Below are 19,797 nucleotides of genomic sequence, written 5' to 3' on the forward strand. Positions count from 1 at the left end.
TCCCACCCATTATAACAGATGTCTGTTTCTCTTCCTTGTCATCTGGATTTACTAATAACTATCCCTCTAAGTGATAGCTTTATTTTCACACCCAAGGTGCTGTTAATGAGCACACCAGCCCTGGAAAAGAGCTAACATAGAAGAACTGGAATACTTGCCAATTTTATAATTTTAATGAGGACCCAATTATTGGTTGAAGACGTCATCAATTTAAAAAAGAGCGGAGCAAGGGAAAGATAGTTCTTGGGATTGCGTCTGGCCAGCTCACAAATAACATTTACTGCCGCAGACTGGACACCTGGGAAACAGAAGTGGGAGAAAAGGGGTCCAATCAACAATTCAACTGTAGCTTGATTTTCATACTCAAAATGAACAGAACAAGAGCAGCTACAGATTAGACTAGTACGGAGCTGGAATTATTGCTTATCCTCATTTGCAAAGTTACTCTATGGAAGAAATTATATTCCAAGTATTTTAAATGGAACCTGCAAATGATTTTAAGAAACTGGGCTTGTGCCTTTTTTGGTTGCTTTATAATGTAAAAGGGCGTGAATGTTTTCTACCTTTAGAAGTACCATGAATGTTAGCTCTGGTCTTCCCTGTTTCTGTTGGAGGATTTGTTCAAGGGGTGTGGCGGTATACAAGATGTCCACTATTAAAGCTCACACCTTAAAGGTTTGACGAAAAGCTTCCTTTCTTCTAAGTATCCATTAGGCACTTAAGTTAAAAGATAGGTTTCAGAGTAACAGCCGTGTTAGTCTGCATTCGCAAAAAGAAAAGGAGTACTTGTGGCACCTTAGAGACTAACCAATTTATTTGAGCATAAGCTTTCATGAGCTGTAGCTCACGAAAGCTTATGCTCAAATAAATTGGTTAGTCTCTAAGGAGCCACAAGTACTCCTTTTCTTTAAGTTAAAAGATGTTATATGTGACACAGAAAGGTAAACAGTGACTATAAATCCCTTTTCATTTGTTCCAACTCCCACAGGCTTGGTTTTTGATCAGACTTTGCAGTCTAGACAGAACCTGATTTCCTAATGGAAAAACAAACAAGCAATGTTTTGAAGAGCCTTTCATGGTTTATCCATCACAAAACCTCAAAAAGAGCAAAATGACAGCTCCCTCCGCCCCCCCTTTGCAGGTTCCCTTTTAACATGAGTGATTCTTTCTTGCATATATCACTGGAGGGCAGGTCTTGCCTTACCCTAATCATATCAGTCCAGTGACTGTTTACATTCTCTCTCTTTAAACAAAAATCAGCTGAAAGTCACAGGCTTTAGTCTCAGGTGGAACTCTCAAAATGAATATACAGCATTTCCATCCAGTGGGGAAAAATAAGCATCCTAAATAAATTCTGGGAAGACTGTTTGGTTACAGAAATGTAAATAATTCTTACAGTTGCTCGACATAAAGAAAGCTTCCTAGCTGTGCTAGCTATGACTAAAGCTGCGAGTTTGTCACATAGGTCATAGAATTCCATGAATTCTGCAGAGGCCAGTGTGGCTGGCTCCGGGGCTGCCCACACAGCCCCTGGGCCAGTCGCATTGGCCGCTGCTGGGGCAGTCTCAGGCCACCGTGCCCCCCTCCTCTAGCAGCAGCAGGAGGAGTTTGGGTGTGGGAGGAGGCTCAAGGCTGGGGCACGGGAGGGAGTGAGGACTCTGGGCAGCGCTTACCATGGGGGGACTCCCTGGAAGTGGCAACATGTCCCTCCCTCAGCTCCTAGCTCAGCGCGCTGCCTCCGCCCCCATTGGCCACAGCACGCCCCCCACACCACCTGCGCCGCCCCCCCACAGCAGCACTCCCAAGATTTAGTCAGGGGTATAGCACAAGTCATGGACAGGTCACCAGCCATGAATTTTTTTTTTTTTTACTGCCAGTGACCTGTCCATGACTTTTACTAAAAATATCCGTGATTAAAACGTAGCTTTAGCTACGACACATTCCCCAAGAATTTAGCCACAGTATTTTACCTTTTTTCTTGTAGTATTAACATTAAAACATTACAATACAAGTGGATTAAAGAGATTGTTTAGGCCCCAAATTCAGTTATTTTAAAAAAAATATGGAAGAGATTCCTGATATATTATGAGAAATATTTCAAATGTTCCGTTTACATCCAGATATTACAACCCAATCACTGCAGCTTTATGCTAGGGCTGGGGTGGGCAAACTTTTTGGCCCAAGGGCCACATCAGGGAATAGAAATTGTATGGTGGGTCATGAATGCTCACAAAATTGGGGTTGGGGTGCGGGCTCTGGGGTGGGGCTGGGGATGAGAGGTTTGGGGTCTAGGAGGGTGCTCCGGGCTGTGATCAAGGGGTTTAGAAAGCAGGAGGGGGGATCAGGGCTGGGGCAGGGGGTTGGGGGAAGAGGCTTAGGGGGTGTAGGCTCCAAGCAGCACTTACCTCAAGCAGCTCCCGGAAGTAGTGGCATGTCCCTTTTCCGGCTCCTATGCGGAGGCGCGGCCAGGCGGGTCTGCACACTGTCCCTCCGCAGGCACTGCCCCTGGGGCTCCCATTGGAGCATGCAGGAGCCAGAGCGGGGCCATGCCGTGGCTTCTGGGAGCCACGTGATGTGGCCCCCATCCAGCACCCCGGCCAGAGCAGGGCCAAGCTGCATGGTGTGGCTTGCAGGCTGACTTAAAACAGCTTGGGGGCTGTAGTTTGCGCACCCCTGGGCTAGGGCATGAGAAGCAAAAAACCCGAAGTTGACTCCTGTATTTCCAGCAGCCAAGCTATGTGAACTACAAGAATGGTTTTACGTCATTAAGATTTAATCCATTAATTCAGCCTAGTAACAAGTAATGGCTTTTTAATTTTTTTTAAAAAACACAAAAATGTGTTTTTAATCTGATCACATCCTTTTAAGTGTTCAGGTGCCTGTCCACAGGTACAGCAATAATTTATAACATGTAACCAGCTACCTCCCTTTGCCTCTCATGAATCGACCACCACTAGAACCTCATGTCTTCACTGCGGTCCCGTTCTGCAATAATAGTCGTTTATTAAAATTCACTAACCAGGATCTGGATCTTCCAGTTTCTCTTTAAGGCGAGGGAATGCAGGACGGAGGGACTCAGGGTACTTCAAAAACACTTTGTACATGATTAACACTGCCTTCTTCCTGATATAAGGCTTTGTGTGAGACATCTGTTAGTGAAACAACCACAGTCAGACTCTTAACATGCTCACTTTCCCAAGAGGTTTCTTTCAAGGTATCGTTTTTAGTCAACGCCTCCACAGCAATACCTATAAAAATTGATTCTGTTGGGCAGTCTTTCCATGCAGCTGCTCTTTTAGTGCACTCAGCATTTTAAGATAAAAAGCAAAACATTGTCAGTCATGCAAGTCAAAACAAATAGTCAAAGCAGTCCCTTTGGGCTGGCCAAGGATGTGTGATTTACAAAAGACCAGGGTTCAAGGATCAACCATAAGACTCCCACTCTGAATGTGCTGTAGAGCACGTACTCCCTACTGGCCTAGGATAAAGAGAGGTTGCCAGTCACCTTGTTCTTAAATTCACTGCACTCAACCAGTCCTATTATTCAATCTAACAAGTAGCATCAAACAGCGATCTTCAAGGCAGAAACATATCCAGTCTCAAGTACAGCCAACAGGGGCAGACGTGATAAGACGCAATCAAGCTAATATAGTGACATAGGATAGAGGAAAGAAGCAGCGTCTCAAACATCAAAGAACTTGTTTAACCAAACTGCTCCTCCCTCACCATTAAATAGCACCTTCACCTATGGAGTAGCAATCTCATTGGATGTATTAATGCTTATCTCCATTACCATACCCTATCTGAAGGGGTTGGGTCACCCAAATGCAAACCTAGTGCTGCTGACCCATCTGAAGCATACAATGGTAACGCTTGAACGGAGTACGCATCGTGAAAGAGGACAAAGAACACATCTTATACCAGAAACATCACCCCTAATATACTGATACTTTAAGGTCAGAAGGGACCATCATAATCATCTAGTCTGACCTGCACATTCTAGGCCACAGAACCTCACCCACCCACTCCTGTAATAGACCCCTAACCTCTGGCTGAGTTACTCAAGTCCTCAAAGCTGCTCTTCCTCTTCAAGAGCCAAGCTGAGCATGGTGAAGTGGTAGGAGTGACGAAGAGGACTATACTACCTGACCCAACATAGCAATAAAGTCAGTGCATGATTCTCACTTTAAAAGCACATCACCTACTTGTTCTTGGTAGTTTGTGGTCCCACTTGGACAAGTTTCTAAAATGAACTCTGGGTGCACAATTAGTTTGCTAACTTTGAGATATGAACTGCGAAAGAGATTACACAAGTCAGGAGCTGTAAAGCTCCCGAGACACAAGAACTGCTAACAACCAATTATCAAGTTTTCAGGCATAGCACTCGTAAATTTTACAAGGAAGAGTATGCTTCTAATAGTCTAAATATATTCTAGACACAATCATATGGAAAAAATGTTTGCTCACTTTTTATCAACTCACCAGAGTCATGATGTCATTTGCCAAGTCTCTGGCAAGATCTGGAGTAACAAAACAGGACAAACCAGTCAGTGCTACTCCAGTATCATACTGGTTAGGGCTACTCAGATCCTAAAAGAGTAAAGACAGGGTTAAAAACTTCTGATTTATTCAAAGAAAACTCAGGGTAAAAGAAAAACATCTCAAACATAAATGAATAAAACTGCCCTGTTTAACAGAGACAGAACAGAGCTTCCTTTCTATAGGATATTTGCTCTGACAGGTTTGGGAGGATTTACTTATCTGATTTTTTTTATAAGACTGTCACTTCATTAGTACTCATCCTCGGAGATGGTTAGGCACTAGTTTAATACATGTAATCTACATAACTAAACTAGAGAATATTGGGAGCACAACACACATGGTATTTCAGAAGCTGCATATGCTTCTGGAAAACACAGAAATTTTTCCTAGTGTTTAGGGTCATTAAAAATCTTGACTGAAATCTTCACCCTACAGAAATCAGTGGGAGTTTTGTCATTGACTTCAGTGGGGCCCATTGTTTGATATAGTGTCCTGGTTTAACCTTCCTATACAGCTAAGCTAATATAGTAAGTGTAGTCTTCTAAGTCCCCATTAACTACAGTTTATCTTTGCAGTAAAGACAGGATACCAGCTAAACTGCAGAATACATATTTTGTCAATTTTCTCTTTATTTTGTTTTTATTAAATATTGTATGCTCTTAGATATTTCCAATTTGAGAGGACTGTTTAAGATTTGCATTATACTTGTACCTGAATTTATTCTGACAAGGATTTTAAAACAAAGCAGTCATGAAAAGATCAGTCCTTAAAAAATATGGCAATTCGTGCATAAAAACATGAATAAAAATGCATGAAGTTTTCCATATGAACTTGCAAGCTTAATATTTAAGATTCCCATTCAAACGATTGGGAGTTCCAGGCATAGTTCAGACTTTGGGGCAGTGTGCAATTTACACTTCATTTCAGCACCCCACAGCGGGTGAAGGAAAAAGATTAGGCTGGCAATAATATTAAAATCACAGTTTGGAATGAATGAAAGTGAAAGCTCTACAGTTCATTTTGGTTTTAATGCTTTGGGCAAGGTGACGGTCCCCTCTTCTAAATACACAGTTGCTAGGTCAATGGAGCATAGAAGAGCCTAAACAAAGATAGTTTTAATTCAAAAACATCAATAAAAAGAATGGAAGAGACGTGTAACAAAATGTGATTTAGAGAATACCAGTATAGCGGAGTCTTCATAACAAAGAGCTGAACAGTTATAAAATAAAGGACTTATCTGTCAGACCTGAACATAGTTTAAAATATAATTAAAAGAAGAACACTGGTTCTTTAGGTTAGAGTCTGAACACAATCCCATTCCGCTAATTTTCTCTGGAGAAAGTGAAAACCATGTTCAGCCATTTATAACAGAGCTAAGCACAGATTAGTATCTGATGAAAGAGTTGTCCATGTATTTAGGGTCCTCAAATTAAAAAGATGTTTATTTTAAAGACTGAAACTAAATTAACATTTGTTTTAAGATTTCTTCTCTATTTGCAGTAGCTGATCAGGAAAAATGCAGATCCATTAATTGCGAAAGGAATACAAGTAACAAAATGAATGCCATGCCAAACCAAAAGATAACACATTTGAGCATGTTAGTACAAGAATAAACAGCCTTAATGGAAACAGCTGCTGTTCACCTGTTTTCTGTATAATTATGTGGGAGAAGGTCAAGGGTCTGTCAGTGCTGGACGAAGCAGCCTTTCGTGGATCCAAAAAGCCAGCTCATTTGTAACTAGGTAATTACACAGTTCCTTTCAGATACTGCAGCACTCTCCCCACCCATTAACTTCTTGTGTTAGCATGTGTGATATTGGAAGCACCAAGAAAAGTTAGGATCTTCATGTTCACTTTGCACCCTGAACAAGCCCAGACAGTTGGGCATGCACCAAGGGGAAAACAATCTGACAATGGCTGTCAATTTTCGGATCAATCTCTGACAAACTCAGGTATCAGGCTGGAATGTGAGCCAAATGACAACTACTTTGCTCACATACCTACATTCTATATTAAACAGATTTTATACAGCTTTGAGATGCCAGGTGGGAAGACGGAATAAACACCTTACAACAGTCTGAATTCCTTCCTATTGAAGCGAATACCTTACCTTTCTAATCTGATTGGTAGTCAGCATAATTACATCAGTCCCTTCATGAAAGCACTGAGAGGCAGCTAGGTAACCAATTCTCTGCACAATTAGGAAAAACAGAAGGAAATGAGTCATTCACAAGTGTTGATTTTCCACAGAATCTTCAAAAGATTGGACTGGATAATCCTTCAGCAGAATTAGAATATTACAGAATTATATACTGAGAATGTGTCATCTAATGGTTAGAGCTGTCCTTGCACAAATTGCTTGTGTGCACTTAGAACAGTCACTTTACCTCTGAACTTCCCCATCTGTAAAATGGGTCTAATTTAGCTACCTCACAAGGGTTTTAAAACCACCACTCCAATTGGCACGGTCTCCTTTGTCCATCTCATTACAGAGGTCAAGGCTTCAAGGAGCCAAGGAGACTGAACTCCACTCTCCTAACTGTTGATGGCCCCCGAGAATAACACAGGCTCATCAGGAGGGGGAACTGGAAAATGCTGCACTTCTGCTGCCAGTGTGCCAGGTGGAGTGAGGGCTTCACTCTCTTGGGTTGTCAATTCAGTACCATTCACCAGCAATGAATTTACTTTAAAGAAAGTTGCCTGGTGGCCTAGCAGCAGCAGTTATATGGCAGATTTGGTTCAGACCCTCTGCCTCATTCTGGCTGGAATGGTAGTGCTCTTTTGGAGAGGTGGCCTACTTTCCTGGCTCTTGAGAAACCCTCTAGCAACAGCTAGAAGCCTAGAAGCTTTGTCCAGCCTTCCTGGGCTAGGCTGTGGCCTTTTCCAGCCTCAGATGCTAACTCATGAAAAAAACATTCCAAAAAAATATAATGAATAAAAGAAAATACACCAATTGATGAGCAGCCTTAAGCAACCTACACAGAAGAACAGAGACCAGGGCTATCACAAACAAGGATACACCCTGCATGTCTGGTTGAAGAAAGTAATGTTGAAGTTTTATGTCCTGTCTGACTGCCAGAAGCAAAGGTAGGATGACTTCAGTCTATACTGAATGATACAGCTGATAATGGATGCGTTGGCCAGAATACTCAAATATACAGACCACTCACTTTGAATGTAAACTTCGATGCACTCATTACTTCAATAATATTGAATGCGGCCCAACTGATGTCATAGCCCAGCATCTGTAACTGTTGAAAAAGGAGCCCAAAAAAAAAAAAAAAAAGAGAATCACACTTCAAAATACAAGACCCAATACAACAAGGAAATTTTTAAAAAAACAGGTTACTGTTACAGGTAGAAGATGTACAGTAATACTACTACAGAATATATGTTCTGGACAGCAGAAAAGTCACATGGCTATTTAATTTTATCTTCTCCCACCCCCAGAATACAGTAACTCCTCACTTAACATCCTCCCACTTACCGTTGTTTCAAAGTTACGTCACTGCTCAATTAGGGACCATGCTCGTTTACAGTTGTGCAATGCTCCCTTATAACGTCGTTTGGCTGCCTTCTCTGTCCACTGCTCGTAAGATTTTGTGGAAGAGCAGCAACTTTACAAGGGAGCATTGCACAAGTTCCTCTTCTCTGCCTCCTCCCCATCCCTCCGAGCGCTTCCCCCACCACCAAACAGCTGTTTGGCAGCGCTTAGGACATTCTCAGGGGGAGGGCAGCAAGGAGCGGGGATGCGGCATGCTCTGGAGAGGAGGTGGAGTGGGGGTGGGAAGAGGCGGGCCTGGAGCATCCCCCGGCAAAGTTGGCGCCTGTTCTTCTCCGGGTAAGCTGCCACTGCTGCTGCAGGGAAGGTGCTTCCTAGCGTCCTTGCCTGCAACGGGCTGTGGCTGTGTGGGTAAGCCAGGAGCACTTCCCAACCACAGTACAGTATATAATGCCTTTTGTCTGCCCCCCCCCCAAAATTTCTTTGGAACCTAACCCCCTGCATTTAAATGAAATCTCATGGGAAAACCGGATTCGTTTAACATCGTTTCACTTAAAGTTGCATTTTTTAGGAACATCATTACAACGTTAAGTGAGGAGTTACTGTATAAAGGCTTCAAGTAAAAGTCCCTTTTAATTAAGCAAGTGTCCAAAAAGAGTAATTTCGGGTATTAAACCTATTGTACATTAAGTATTTATAATTTTTCTATTTCCTGCTGCTTCATGAAAGGCCCATGCAAAGAGAAGTTGACTGACTATAGAGAAAAAAATGGCAACATCTTCAATGTACAAACACATGAAGAAACTCTAACCTTTCAGATTCAAGTAGCACTAAAAATACTGTAAACACCAATAGGTAAATATTCTCCAGAGAGGAGTGATTTTTTTAGTTGGTGACCCTTTTAATCACTTTCAGAAAATATGCTTAAGTCATATTACATAAGTAAAATTAAGGAAAGTAACTGAAGGCACAGTTCACAGTCAGTTGGCAGTTAGCAAGAGAGTAAAATAAAAGGTATGGTTACATTATACCCTAGCAGGGTACTTACATATGTAAGTTTGCAAACTGCATTTGCTTTCACTGCAATGTTATCCTGCTTGAGCTCCTGTTTAATCTCATCGATGCACTGGGAGATGTACTTTGCCTGAGGGAAGAGAAAGTTATTATTTTCATACTCAGTTACATGAACCACTCTTCATTCTGCAGATTGCATGTACTTTAGCAGGACCTGACCTTAGTGTGTGTTTGCTCAATTCCAATTTATCACAAATTTTAATAACCCACTGTTTTGATAAGCATTCAATTCTGAAGAAACTACTTGCCAATCAAAACCATCATGCTAAATATTACAGCCAAAAGTATGCTGAAATGTTTCTTCAAATCTACTTTCAATTTCCTGTGAATAAATCAATTCAGCCCAGAGCCACTCTTTAAAAGCTTAACAGGAAAGAAGCTTTAGGAGGTTGTGTATATAACAGCAGGAGCAGAAGTCTAGCATCAGGATTCTACTTTCATCATTTGTAGATCATACTAGTTATCTGCCCCACTGGGCAATTGTTTATTACGTGACAAGAGAATTTAGGATGCCAGGCACTATAGAAAGCACAATATTAGTTTCCTTGATTAAAAATAATTGTAGGCTACTCAGTTATATTTTCTTAATAGAACCCCCTACACATTGAGGATCCCGTTTTCAAATCCTCCATGATACATCTTTAACTATCCATGTCACAACCACAATTGTTCCGGCTGAAAACTAGACAGGACTGACTTTGGAGCCCTTCAAAGCTACTGCTTGCACAGCAGAAGGGGTCACTATTGAGCAACTTAAGGCATTTGTTTCTCAGTCTTCCCACCCCCAAATGATTTCCCAATAAAGCTGAATAAGCCACCAGCTCCAGAGGGAGCCAATAACCCAGTCTTTCTTTGCGTATTTATACATTCAGCACCCCAAATATGCAGCCCACATTACCATTATTCCTACCACAGGGCCAGGGTAGAAGAGTTTTAGGAGGTAATTCTGGAGCAACTGTTAATTTCATCTGATTTCTTCCCTTTAGACAGGGGTATATGGACTACTGCCTTGATAGTTTTACAGTCAGAGAGGGATAACTTTGCCTTTTTATATTATTTGATATCTCTTGCACCTGCTTACTCATATGTATATCTCAAACTCCAAAGAACCAAATGTTACATTACAGCTAAATGTTTGGAGACTTTCTTTCTAAAGGATCATGTACTTGCCATGTCCTTCCTGCACACAGACTTCATTTTAAGAAGTCTGTTGAAGCAGATATTTTACTCTATACATTGGCTTTAATTCAGTCAGATATTCTTTCAATTCATGATGATTAACTCTGATTAAAATAACGTTATAAAGGCATCTACAAGATACTACCCAAGATTTCAAAGGAGAAAAAAAGCCTTCCCTAAAAAAAGTCACATGCATACCAGGGTATTTATAATTCTATATAAATTAACTGTCAGAGGAATCTAGTCAAAAACAGATATATGAATTATTTGGTATTCATACGTAGTTCTCCCTAGCGACTTACTTCCAAAGCAAGTTACATCTGAAAAATGTTGGATATGGAAATTCATTGGTCTGCTGCCATTACTTAATATTTCTTCTCTTTATACTGGAATTACTGCATAATCCTGACGGTTCTCTGGCCTTTTTTTAGAATGCTGGAGTGATATTTGTGGTTCAAGTCATGGGACTTAGTCACTAGATAGTGAAGTAGGGAGGCTGTATTATCTTTAATAAAATAGGTTTCAGAGTAACAGCCATGTTAGTCTGTATTCGCAAAAAGAAAAGGAGTACTTGTGGCACCTTAGAGACTAACCAATTTATTTGAGCATGAGCTTTCGTGAGCTAGAGCGCACTTCATCGGATGCATACCGTGGAAACTGCAGAAGACAATATATACACACAGAGACCATGAAACAATACCTCCTCCCACCCCACTGTCCTGCTGGTAACAGCTTATCTGAAGTGATCATCAAGTTGGGCCATTTCCAGCACAAATCCAGGTTTTCTCACCCTCCACCCCCCCACACACACAAACTCACTCTCCTGCTGGTAATAGCCCATCCAAAGTGACAACCCTCTTCACAATGTGTATGATAATCAAGGTGGGCCATTTCCTGCACAAATCCAGGTTCTCTCACCCCCCTCCAAAAACCACACACACAAACTCACTCTCCTGCTGGTAATAGCTTATCCAAAGTGACCACTCTCCCTACAATGTGCATGGTAATCACAGTGGGCCTTCTCACACACACACCCTCCCGGGGACACACACACACACTCACTCTGCTGCTAGCAATAGCTCATCCAAACTGACCACTCTCCAAGTTTAAATCCAAGTTTAACCAGAACATTGGGGGGGGGGGGGGGGGACAAGGGGAAATAGGCTACCTTGCATAATGACTTAGACACTCCCAGTCTCTATTTAAGCCTAAATTAATAATATCCAATTTGCAAATGAATTCCAATTCAGCAGTTTCTCGCTGGAGTCTGGATTTGAAGTTTTTTTGTTTTAAGATAGCGACCTTCATGTCTGTGATTGCGTGACCAGAGAGATTGAAGTGTTCTCCGACTGGTTTATGAATGTTATAATTCTTGACATCTGATTTGTGTCCATTTATTCTTTGGGGGTGGGGGGAGGGCAGGCGGAGGGTGAGAAAACCTGGATTTGTGCTGGAAATGGCCCAACTTGATGATTACTTTAGATAAGCTATTACCAGCAGGACAGTGGGGTGGGAGGAGGTATTGTTTCATGGTCTCTGTGTGTATATAATGTCTTCTGCAGTTTCCACGGTATGCATCCGATGAAGTGAGCTGTAGCTCACGAAAGCTCATGCTCAAATAAACTGGTTAGTCTCTAAGGTGCCACAAGTACTCCTTTTCTTTTCTTAATAAAATAGCAGATCCAGACAAGAAAAAGACATTTGTAGTGCAAAAACAAATCATGGAGTGATCCTAGTTAGGGCAAGTAGCAACGGTGTATTAATTTAGCGGTTCACATTCCAAAGCAGCAGCATTATGGTGACCATTCATACAACTATAGTTAAAGGTATAGCACCATTTACATTGGAAATCTTTGTCAGGATACAAGATCACTAAGCAGAGATCCATCTGGGAATAGTTCTGCTGGCTCACCATCTTCACAAAATAAGTGTTACAAACTTTGTAAGTTACAAGAGATAAAAACAGAAGTTGATCACTTCTGATTCTAGTTAGTTCAGCTAGCCCTCACAGTTTTGCAGCCATTGGGTAGTGCAGTGAGAAGTTTGGAGGGGAATGAAAAATTAATGCTATCTCCCTTCCACATATATAAGCCATTTAGGGAAAAAAGAATCTCAAAAAATTGCCCTATACTTTTTAAGCAAATCATACAAGACAAAAGCTTCAGTAGCATACATTTGTAATTTAGTAATTTATTTTACTATCAGTATTTCTCTTTCAAAATAAGATTAAAATAAAAGTAACAAAAGGGACAATCTTGACTTAAAGATAGAATGATGAATTAAGGCTGGAACTTGGCTTCCATTTCTACAGCTTGTAACTATGTTCAAAGGGGTTTTAAAAGGGATGTTACATTCAAGTTTGATTTAAAGCTCAGTTTTTGTAAAAGCAAAAGTTAATAAAAACCTAGTTTTTATTTTAAATGCCCACTGTAAAGCTTTGATCTTATATAGCAACTTCCCCCTGCTTTGTCTGGAACCTCTAACTTGCAGTACTTTAAAATGAAGCAGATTAAAACAAAGTGAAAGCGACTTCGTTGTCCACACAAATGCAAAACAGAATACAGCATAAATAAATACTGAAGGAGATCACTTAAAATTCTTTCACTCAATCTAAACTGTTAGTATCAGTGATACTGAAATGTGTTTATAATGTGATTTAAACTGACAGTTTCCCTTTAAGGTGAACTATGAAGCAAAAAAGTTTATTAGCCTTTTACAACTTAAACAAAACCCTTGTACTTTATTTGCCTTTAAAAATCAAAATATCGGGTCTTCACTTCCCTACCTTTGCTGAAAGACCTTGACAAGCTCTTGAGGCCTCAAACAATGTCACCTAACGCTGCAATAAGTTTATTTTGATAAAATGAGACATAATGAACAAGTCCAAATTAAGCAAAAGCTGAAAAAAGTTTTACTAAATTTAAAAAGTCCAAAAGTTGCATAATTCAAGAACAGGTAAGAGTGAAGTTTGCAGCATGTGGTGACTGTGATTGCTTAGCTAGAGGAACCCCCAAAAATGCAAAGTCAAGCACATTTTTTAAAAAGGAGGTTTTTTTTAAACGTTTCCTTTGCCTGCCCATCATTTGCTTAGTAATATTACATTGAAAATTTTCCTATTAATCATTGTTCCAAATTTGGAGACCAAATTCATTCATAAATGCCCAAGACAGAGGGATTGGCCCTGCTTTAAAGTACAAATCTCAACTGAAACCTTAACCACTGGGTCTCTGTAATTAAGTTATTCATTCTACAGAGGTTTCCTCTGTCTACAGGGCTATCTAGGGAGAATTTAAACATTATGACCTCACTGTCTCACCCACACTGTTTTAACGTCCTAGGATGCAAGTTTGCCTTCATACATAGCATTTTGAGTATCATAATAATTGCTTTGTAAATATATTTCAAATATCCACAGTATGAAAGACTATATAGAAAACAATCCCATTCAGACAGATTGGAGAGAAAACATAATTTAAGAGTTTAAACAAAAACTTTTGATATTTATAAATAAGCACTGACAGGAGATGCCGACAGTTTCTCTTATACAATGGGCGACTGAACTCCTAAGCAATACATCGTACCTTGCCTTAAATATTTTATGTTCATGTAGCAGTGTGCTGGAACAGGTGTCATTGAATCTTTCACGTGTGTATCTAGTTCCTGTATCTTGGCAAGCAACATCAGTGCTAGCTTTCAATGCCAGGACTACAATGCAGATCCTCCTTCCTCAGCCCAAGAAAACAGACACCATCCTAGCAATATCTCAAAACTCTTTATGGACATTAAATTAAGCCTAACACCACCCTGTGAGAAAGTCAATATCCCCCACGCTGTCAATAAAGAAAACCATAATTGAAAGATTCAATGGCTTGCATGTGTCTTTGGTAAGTTTTCATAACAGGTTCCTAAACAGAAAAGAACACAGGCTTTTACATATCTGGGCTCAATCTAAACATGACTGACAAAAACAAAATCCTGAGTTCCCAATTCCCTTCCTCATTTGTAGCATTAAAAATTGAAAACGCAGATTTCTACCTCAAATTAATATTTGTGAATGTGGTTGTGCCGTAGTTCACTGCATCAAAGTGACAGAAAGCTACAGAAGTTTATGAAACTGAGCACAGAACATTGGCTATTTTTACAACCCTTGTACTCCTGTCCTCTCAGATCAGCAATCAAGAGAGTTTTTGCACATTTGGATTGGCTTGGTTGAACCTTTAACAGATTAGGTGCTGAAAAATCATACAAATCTGGGAGCACAATAGCACCTCAGAGATACAAACACCAGAGTTATGAACTGACCAGTCAACCACACACCTTATTTGGAACTGGAAGTACGCAATCAGGCAACAGCATAGACCCCCCGCAAAAAAATTAAAGCAAACAGTACAGTACTGTGATAAATATAAACTGCTAAAAAAAACAAAGGGAAAGCAGCATTTTCCTTCTTTACAGTAAAGTTTCAAAGCAGTATTAAGTCAATGTTCATGTGTAAACTTTTGAAAGAACCACCATAATGTTTTGTTCAGAGTTATGAACATTTCAGAGTTACGAATAACCTCCATTCCCGAGGTGCTCATAACACTGAGGTTCTACTATATATCAGAATCTAAGCGCAGGTCCAAAAAACACAGGCCTAACTAGTTCGTAAACTAGTGACTATTATTGTGCTTGTGTTTTACTTACAGAATTGCAACCTTTTCATTTTGGCCAATGTGTGCCTTTTTACATTTGAGGAATAAATATGCTTAAAAGTGAATTATTTGGATTATAGTAGCAGCTAGGGACCCCAATCATATAGAGTAGGACTCCATTATCCCAGGCATTTTACAAACACAACACAAATACAGTCCCTGCCCCAAAGAGCTTATTAAAGAGTATTTTGTTTCAGAAAACCTTTGCCAGCCCTCACTCATCCTCCCAACTTCCACCCACAGGTTAATTCAGTGTTTTTTATCAAGGAAAAAAAGTGTGGGGTTTTTAGGTCAGGGGGCAATATCAAAACAAATCCACGGAATCTTGACATCTAATTTAAGAGTTTACTGTTGGAATGCCAAAGTTATCTTTGAAAATGCAAGCTAATCCCCTACTTTGCGGTTACAAATTTCATTCTCATGAAATTGTGAGTCAGTGTCCTCTTTCACAACCCATATCTAACAATGAAAGGGTGCAGTGAAACAAAGACAACAAGATAAGAAATATATTTAAATTGCCATTAATAACCTCTGGCAGCTCAACTCATTTTGCTTCTGGCCGGAAGTCTCACAAAGTGCTAGAGGTCCATTAATACCAGGGCTATTATATTTTAGTGCTCATTTATGCTTTTATTCTTCTGTTATGAAGCAAACAGAGGTCATGTCAGCAAAAGTCTGGTGACAAGATGTTTGCCACAAGGAGAATTTGAAAAGAAACCCCAGTTCATCTTGTGTTACTCAGAGTACCAAATAAGTCCCATTCTTTCAGGCAGCTATATATAACTCAAATTAGCACATGAGTAGTAAGCAAAGAAACTGATCAATGCATCTAATTTTGTCCATTTACTGATAGGTTTTTTCAAATTGACTATAAACGTCCACTAAAAACAAAAATGCTCGAATAGGAAAGAATCTCAGGAGCACATTCAAAGTGAAAGCTGCCAGCTAGGGACATAGACCTTCATGAAGCCTCACAGATTATGTCTACACAGCAAAGAAAAAACCCCTGGCATAGGCCAGCCAACTGGGGCTTGTGGGGCTTGGGCTCAGGGGCTGTTTCATTGCTGTGTAGACTTTTGGTCTTGGACTGGAGCCTGAGCTCTGGGACCCTCCCGCCTCACAGGGTTCTAGAGCCAAAGGTTTTTCTTTGTTGTGTAGACATACCCTCAAGTGTTTAAGAATGAGAGTAGTGGTGAACAGAAAGGTATTTCATTTAGTCTACAACCTATGCCATCATTCACTATATACATTCACAAGAGAGACAGAAAACTCCCATATTGTCCGTACTAGGACGACTCCTCTACCACATGAACTATAACAGTAGAGTTAAAGCAGTACAACCTTTGGGCTTGTCTACGCTGGCACTTTACAGCACTTCAACTTTCTTGCTCAGGGGTATGAAAAACACCCCCCCACGTGCAGCAAGTTTCAGCGCTGTAAAGCGCCAGCATAAACAGTGCACCAGCGCTGGGAGCTACGCCCCTCGTGGAGGTGGCTTTTCTAGAGTGCTTGGAGAACTCTCTCCCAGCGCTCTGCTGCGACTACACAAGCCATGTTAAAGAGCTGCTGCGGCAGCACTTAACGTTGCCAGCGTAGACTAGCCCTCTGTGTTTAGACAAACCCCAAGTGTACAGCTTGCGGGGTACATGGCACTGAACAGCACTAGAATTAAGGGAAGGATGCCCCTCCTGCTGCACCCCAACCCCCTGCTGCACCCTGCGCCCCGACCCCCTGCCCTGAGTCCCCTGACGCACTCTGTACCCCCTGGGGGCAGGGAGGGGGGCAGAGTTGGGGTGGGGATTTCAGGGAAGGGGATGGAATGGGGGCAGGGAAGGGGTGGGGGCGGGGCCGGCGGTCAGTGGTGCGACCCTCGGGCCAATGTACTAGTCCTCATGTGGCCCTCGTGGTCATTTGAGTTTGAGACCCCTGAGGTAGACAGACATATGCTGAGCTACTGCGTGAAGGACAGTGGTGTGAACACTGCAGCACAGGCTAGCAGTCTGAGTTCAAGCCTGTCTGTACTTGAGAAGCTAGTCTATGATGCAGTGATCATAATGTTTGTTTTTAGCACGAGCTCAAGCAGATCTAGTGCACATCTGCCTGCCACGGGTGAGAGGCATGCTCCCAGCTGCAGTACAGACATACCCTTAGACTTCTCTAAAGCAATTTTGAGATTTTGTGATCAAAGGTGCTCTACATTAAATGTAGCTAAGTGCTTTTCAGAAAGGAGTACGCAGAGCTCATTTAAAGCATTTTATTTTGGGGTCCACTTCTTCCAAGTATAGATTAGCCCTACCAGAGAGGGCAAACACACTACCCTCTTAAATATCATATTCAACAATGGTCACAGCTTCAATTTTTAAATTCTGGTTTTGGTTCCATAAAAGCCTCTTTTTAAGTGATCCAAGCATGCTAGTCAGCTGCTCATGTTTTCTGGCTAGTTACCTATGATATTTATAGCTTTCAGAGTAGCAGCCGTGTTAGTCTGTATTTGCAAAAAGAAAAGGTGTACTAGTGGCACCTTACAGAGTAATAGCATGTTAGTCTGTATTCGCAAAAAGAAAAGGAGTATTTGTGGCACCTTAGAGACTAACCAATTTATCTGAGCATAAGCTTTCGTGAGCTACAGCTCATCCGATGAAGTGAGCTGTAGCTCACGAAAGCTTATGCTCAGATAAATTGGTTAGTCTAAGGAGTCATAAGTACTCCTTTTCTAGTGGCACCTTAGAGACTAACCAATTTATTTGAGCATAAGCTGTAGCTCACGAAAGCTTATGCTCAAATAAACTGGTTAGTCTCTAAGGTGCCACAAGTACTCCTTTTCTTTTTATGATATTTATGTATCTTGCCTTTTAGGCACCGCATGTAAGACCACCATATATTGGGGCACAAACTAAGTAATTAAAATAGACCTTTCAATCTTTGAGCCAGTTAAGAACCTGAGGAGCCACAAACAGTAAGCCCTAATAGAATGACCTCTATGCTTTAGCAGATCACTGCAAATCCAGCAGAAGATGGACAACTTCAGTCAAAAGTTGAAGGATACAGATAGGATTATACAGGGAAAAGACGACTTCATATTAAGTGAAAGGTAAAAATACTTCTGATCCTTTAATCTGGCTGGTATCCCAAGAGGAACACTCCCCAGGCAAAATACTGCTGCAATCACCTTGGTGATTGAGAACCATATGAAAAAACAGAAGGGAAAAAAAGATTGCAGAAACATTTTCATGGCAGTATAGCTAAAATTCAAGTGAAAAATGAAGATGTACACAGTAATTACTTAGCAAAACTGGGGATAAAGCATGAAGTCATAATAGCCCTCTCCTTATATATGTATTAGGAGAGGGGTATTATGTATGTATACACACACACACACCCCCAAACATATGTGGTAAGCATTAATATATGCGCACACACACGGTAAGCATTATTTCCACACTTAAAGATGTGCAACCACTGATTCAAGAAACTGCCTAAATTCTGTAAGTTTGAAAGCGCAAATATTTTAAATTAATGCAGAAAAATGAAATTGATTATATTGGAGAGGCAAAGACGGGATGCATAAATCCCATCTTTGACTGTCACAATCCCTACGAAACAGGTTTTTGTAAGAAACCAAAGCACAAACTCAAGACTTTCATTTCCCCAGTGTTTCATTTTCTCACAAGTCACACTTTTCTTGCAACATCACACTTCATCCTGGCAAGAGTGAAGCATCTGAAGTGCAGGTGAATTTTTGTAGCTGATTAACATTTATTGAACTGTCTAATTTAACAGTTATATCCCAGAGTATGTGCTTCTTTACATTTAAGTCTCTATTCTCATTTGCTTTAGACTCAGTATTTCAGAGGAGCTGCCAAGGACACCAGTATTTTAGAGCATACATCGCCATGGCAACTTACACAAAATTTAATACATTAATGCGACCCTTGTCAGTAATTTTAAGTCAACAGTTCAAGCAACCACACAACAATCAAAAGTTGCTAAACTAAGTGTGACTTGCATCATGCCCTTAAGGCTGCTATTTTCTGGCAAAGCACCAGAGGCAGAGAAAGGTCTGAAGTCAAGGTCTTGCACTAATCCCTAGTATCAACCAGTTCTTCAGACCCCAACCCCATTGGATCTGCCACTATTGATTTGTCTTAGGGTTTTACACTGCTGCCCATCAGTGTGGTATCAAAGTGCCCTCCATGTAAGAGCAATACTTCATGGAGTATCTGACTCTTCTCTATTTTCAGAATGAAAAACTCTTTTTGGCATAGGGTTGTTTGTTTTCTGGGAGGGGCAGTGAACACTGGTTAATTTTGTGAACGTGGTAACAAGTGAGATGGTCTCTCAAATAAGTGGTTCCCATATCATGACTTGGACAGCCAAGAGTTGGAGAGGAAGAAATAAGTAGGAAGATGGGAACAAATAACTGAGGTCATCTATAAAACCTCATTCATGTGTCAACTGTTTTTATTTTAAAAAATTCTAGATGGGGGGGAGAAATGCTATAGAACTCAGACTTGTCTAAAGTTAAAGTGACTCTCAGCAATGTGGAAGCTTTGATTCATGAGATCACATGACCCATCACATGATTTCTGAAAAGCCTATAGCAACGGCAACCAAAAAATCATCATCAGGTCTATTTGACAGCCTTAAGAAATATTTGGATACCAGCCATTTGAGAGTACTCCAATGCTTGGAGGCAAAACCACTCTCAAAACTGCTTCTGCTTTAAACAAAATATAGTCTCATCTATGCCGGTAACAATGTTTGCTGCCTGATAATCCAATGAAGCAGGGCTGTAAATAAACAGCA

General features: G+C 40.8%; 1 protein-coding gene across 2 annotated transcripts in view; it reads right to left on the reverse strand.

Moving 5' to 3' along the window:
- The window catches only part of AP3D1 (adaptor related protein complex 3 subunit delta 1), a 74,025-nt gene that overhangs the window by 33,333 nt on the left and 20,895 nt on the right, over nt 1-19,797 (reverse strand). Inside the window, exons 2-7 of one of the 2 annotated variants that reach the window (XM_048830618.2) lie at nt 9,093-9,188; nt 7,713-7,793; nt 6,653-6,733; nt 4,483-4,590; nt 3,020-3,149; nt 159-298 (exon numbers count right to left, since the gene is read on the reverse strand). In XM_048830618.2, coding sequence (XP_048686575.2) covers nt 159-298; nt 3,020-3,149; nt 4,483-4,590; nt 6,653-6,733; nt 7,713-7,793; nt 9,093-9,188 — 636 coding nt within the window. Of the gene's footprint in view, nt 1-158; nt 299-3,019; nt 3,150-4,482; nt 4,591-6,652; nt 6,734-7,712; nt 7,794-9,092; nt 9,189-19,797 lie in introns of those variants that run through there. The other variant, XM_048830620.2, reaches the window with a different exon arrangement.

This window comes from Caretta caretta, chromosome 25 (genome assembly GCF_965140235.1).
Source record: "Caretta caretta isolate rCarCar2 chromosome 25, rCarCar1.hap1, whole genome shotgun sequence".
NCBI lineage: Eukaryota > Metazoa > Chordata > Testudines > Cheloniidae > Caretta > Caretta caretta.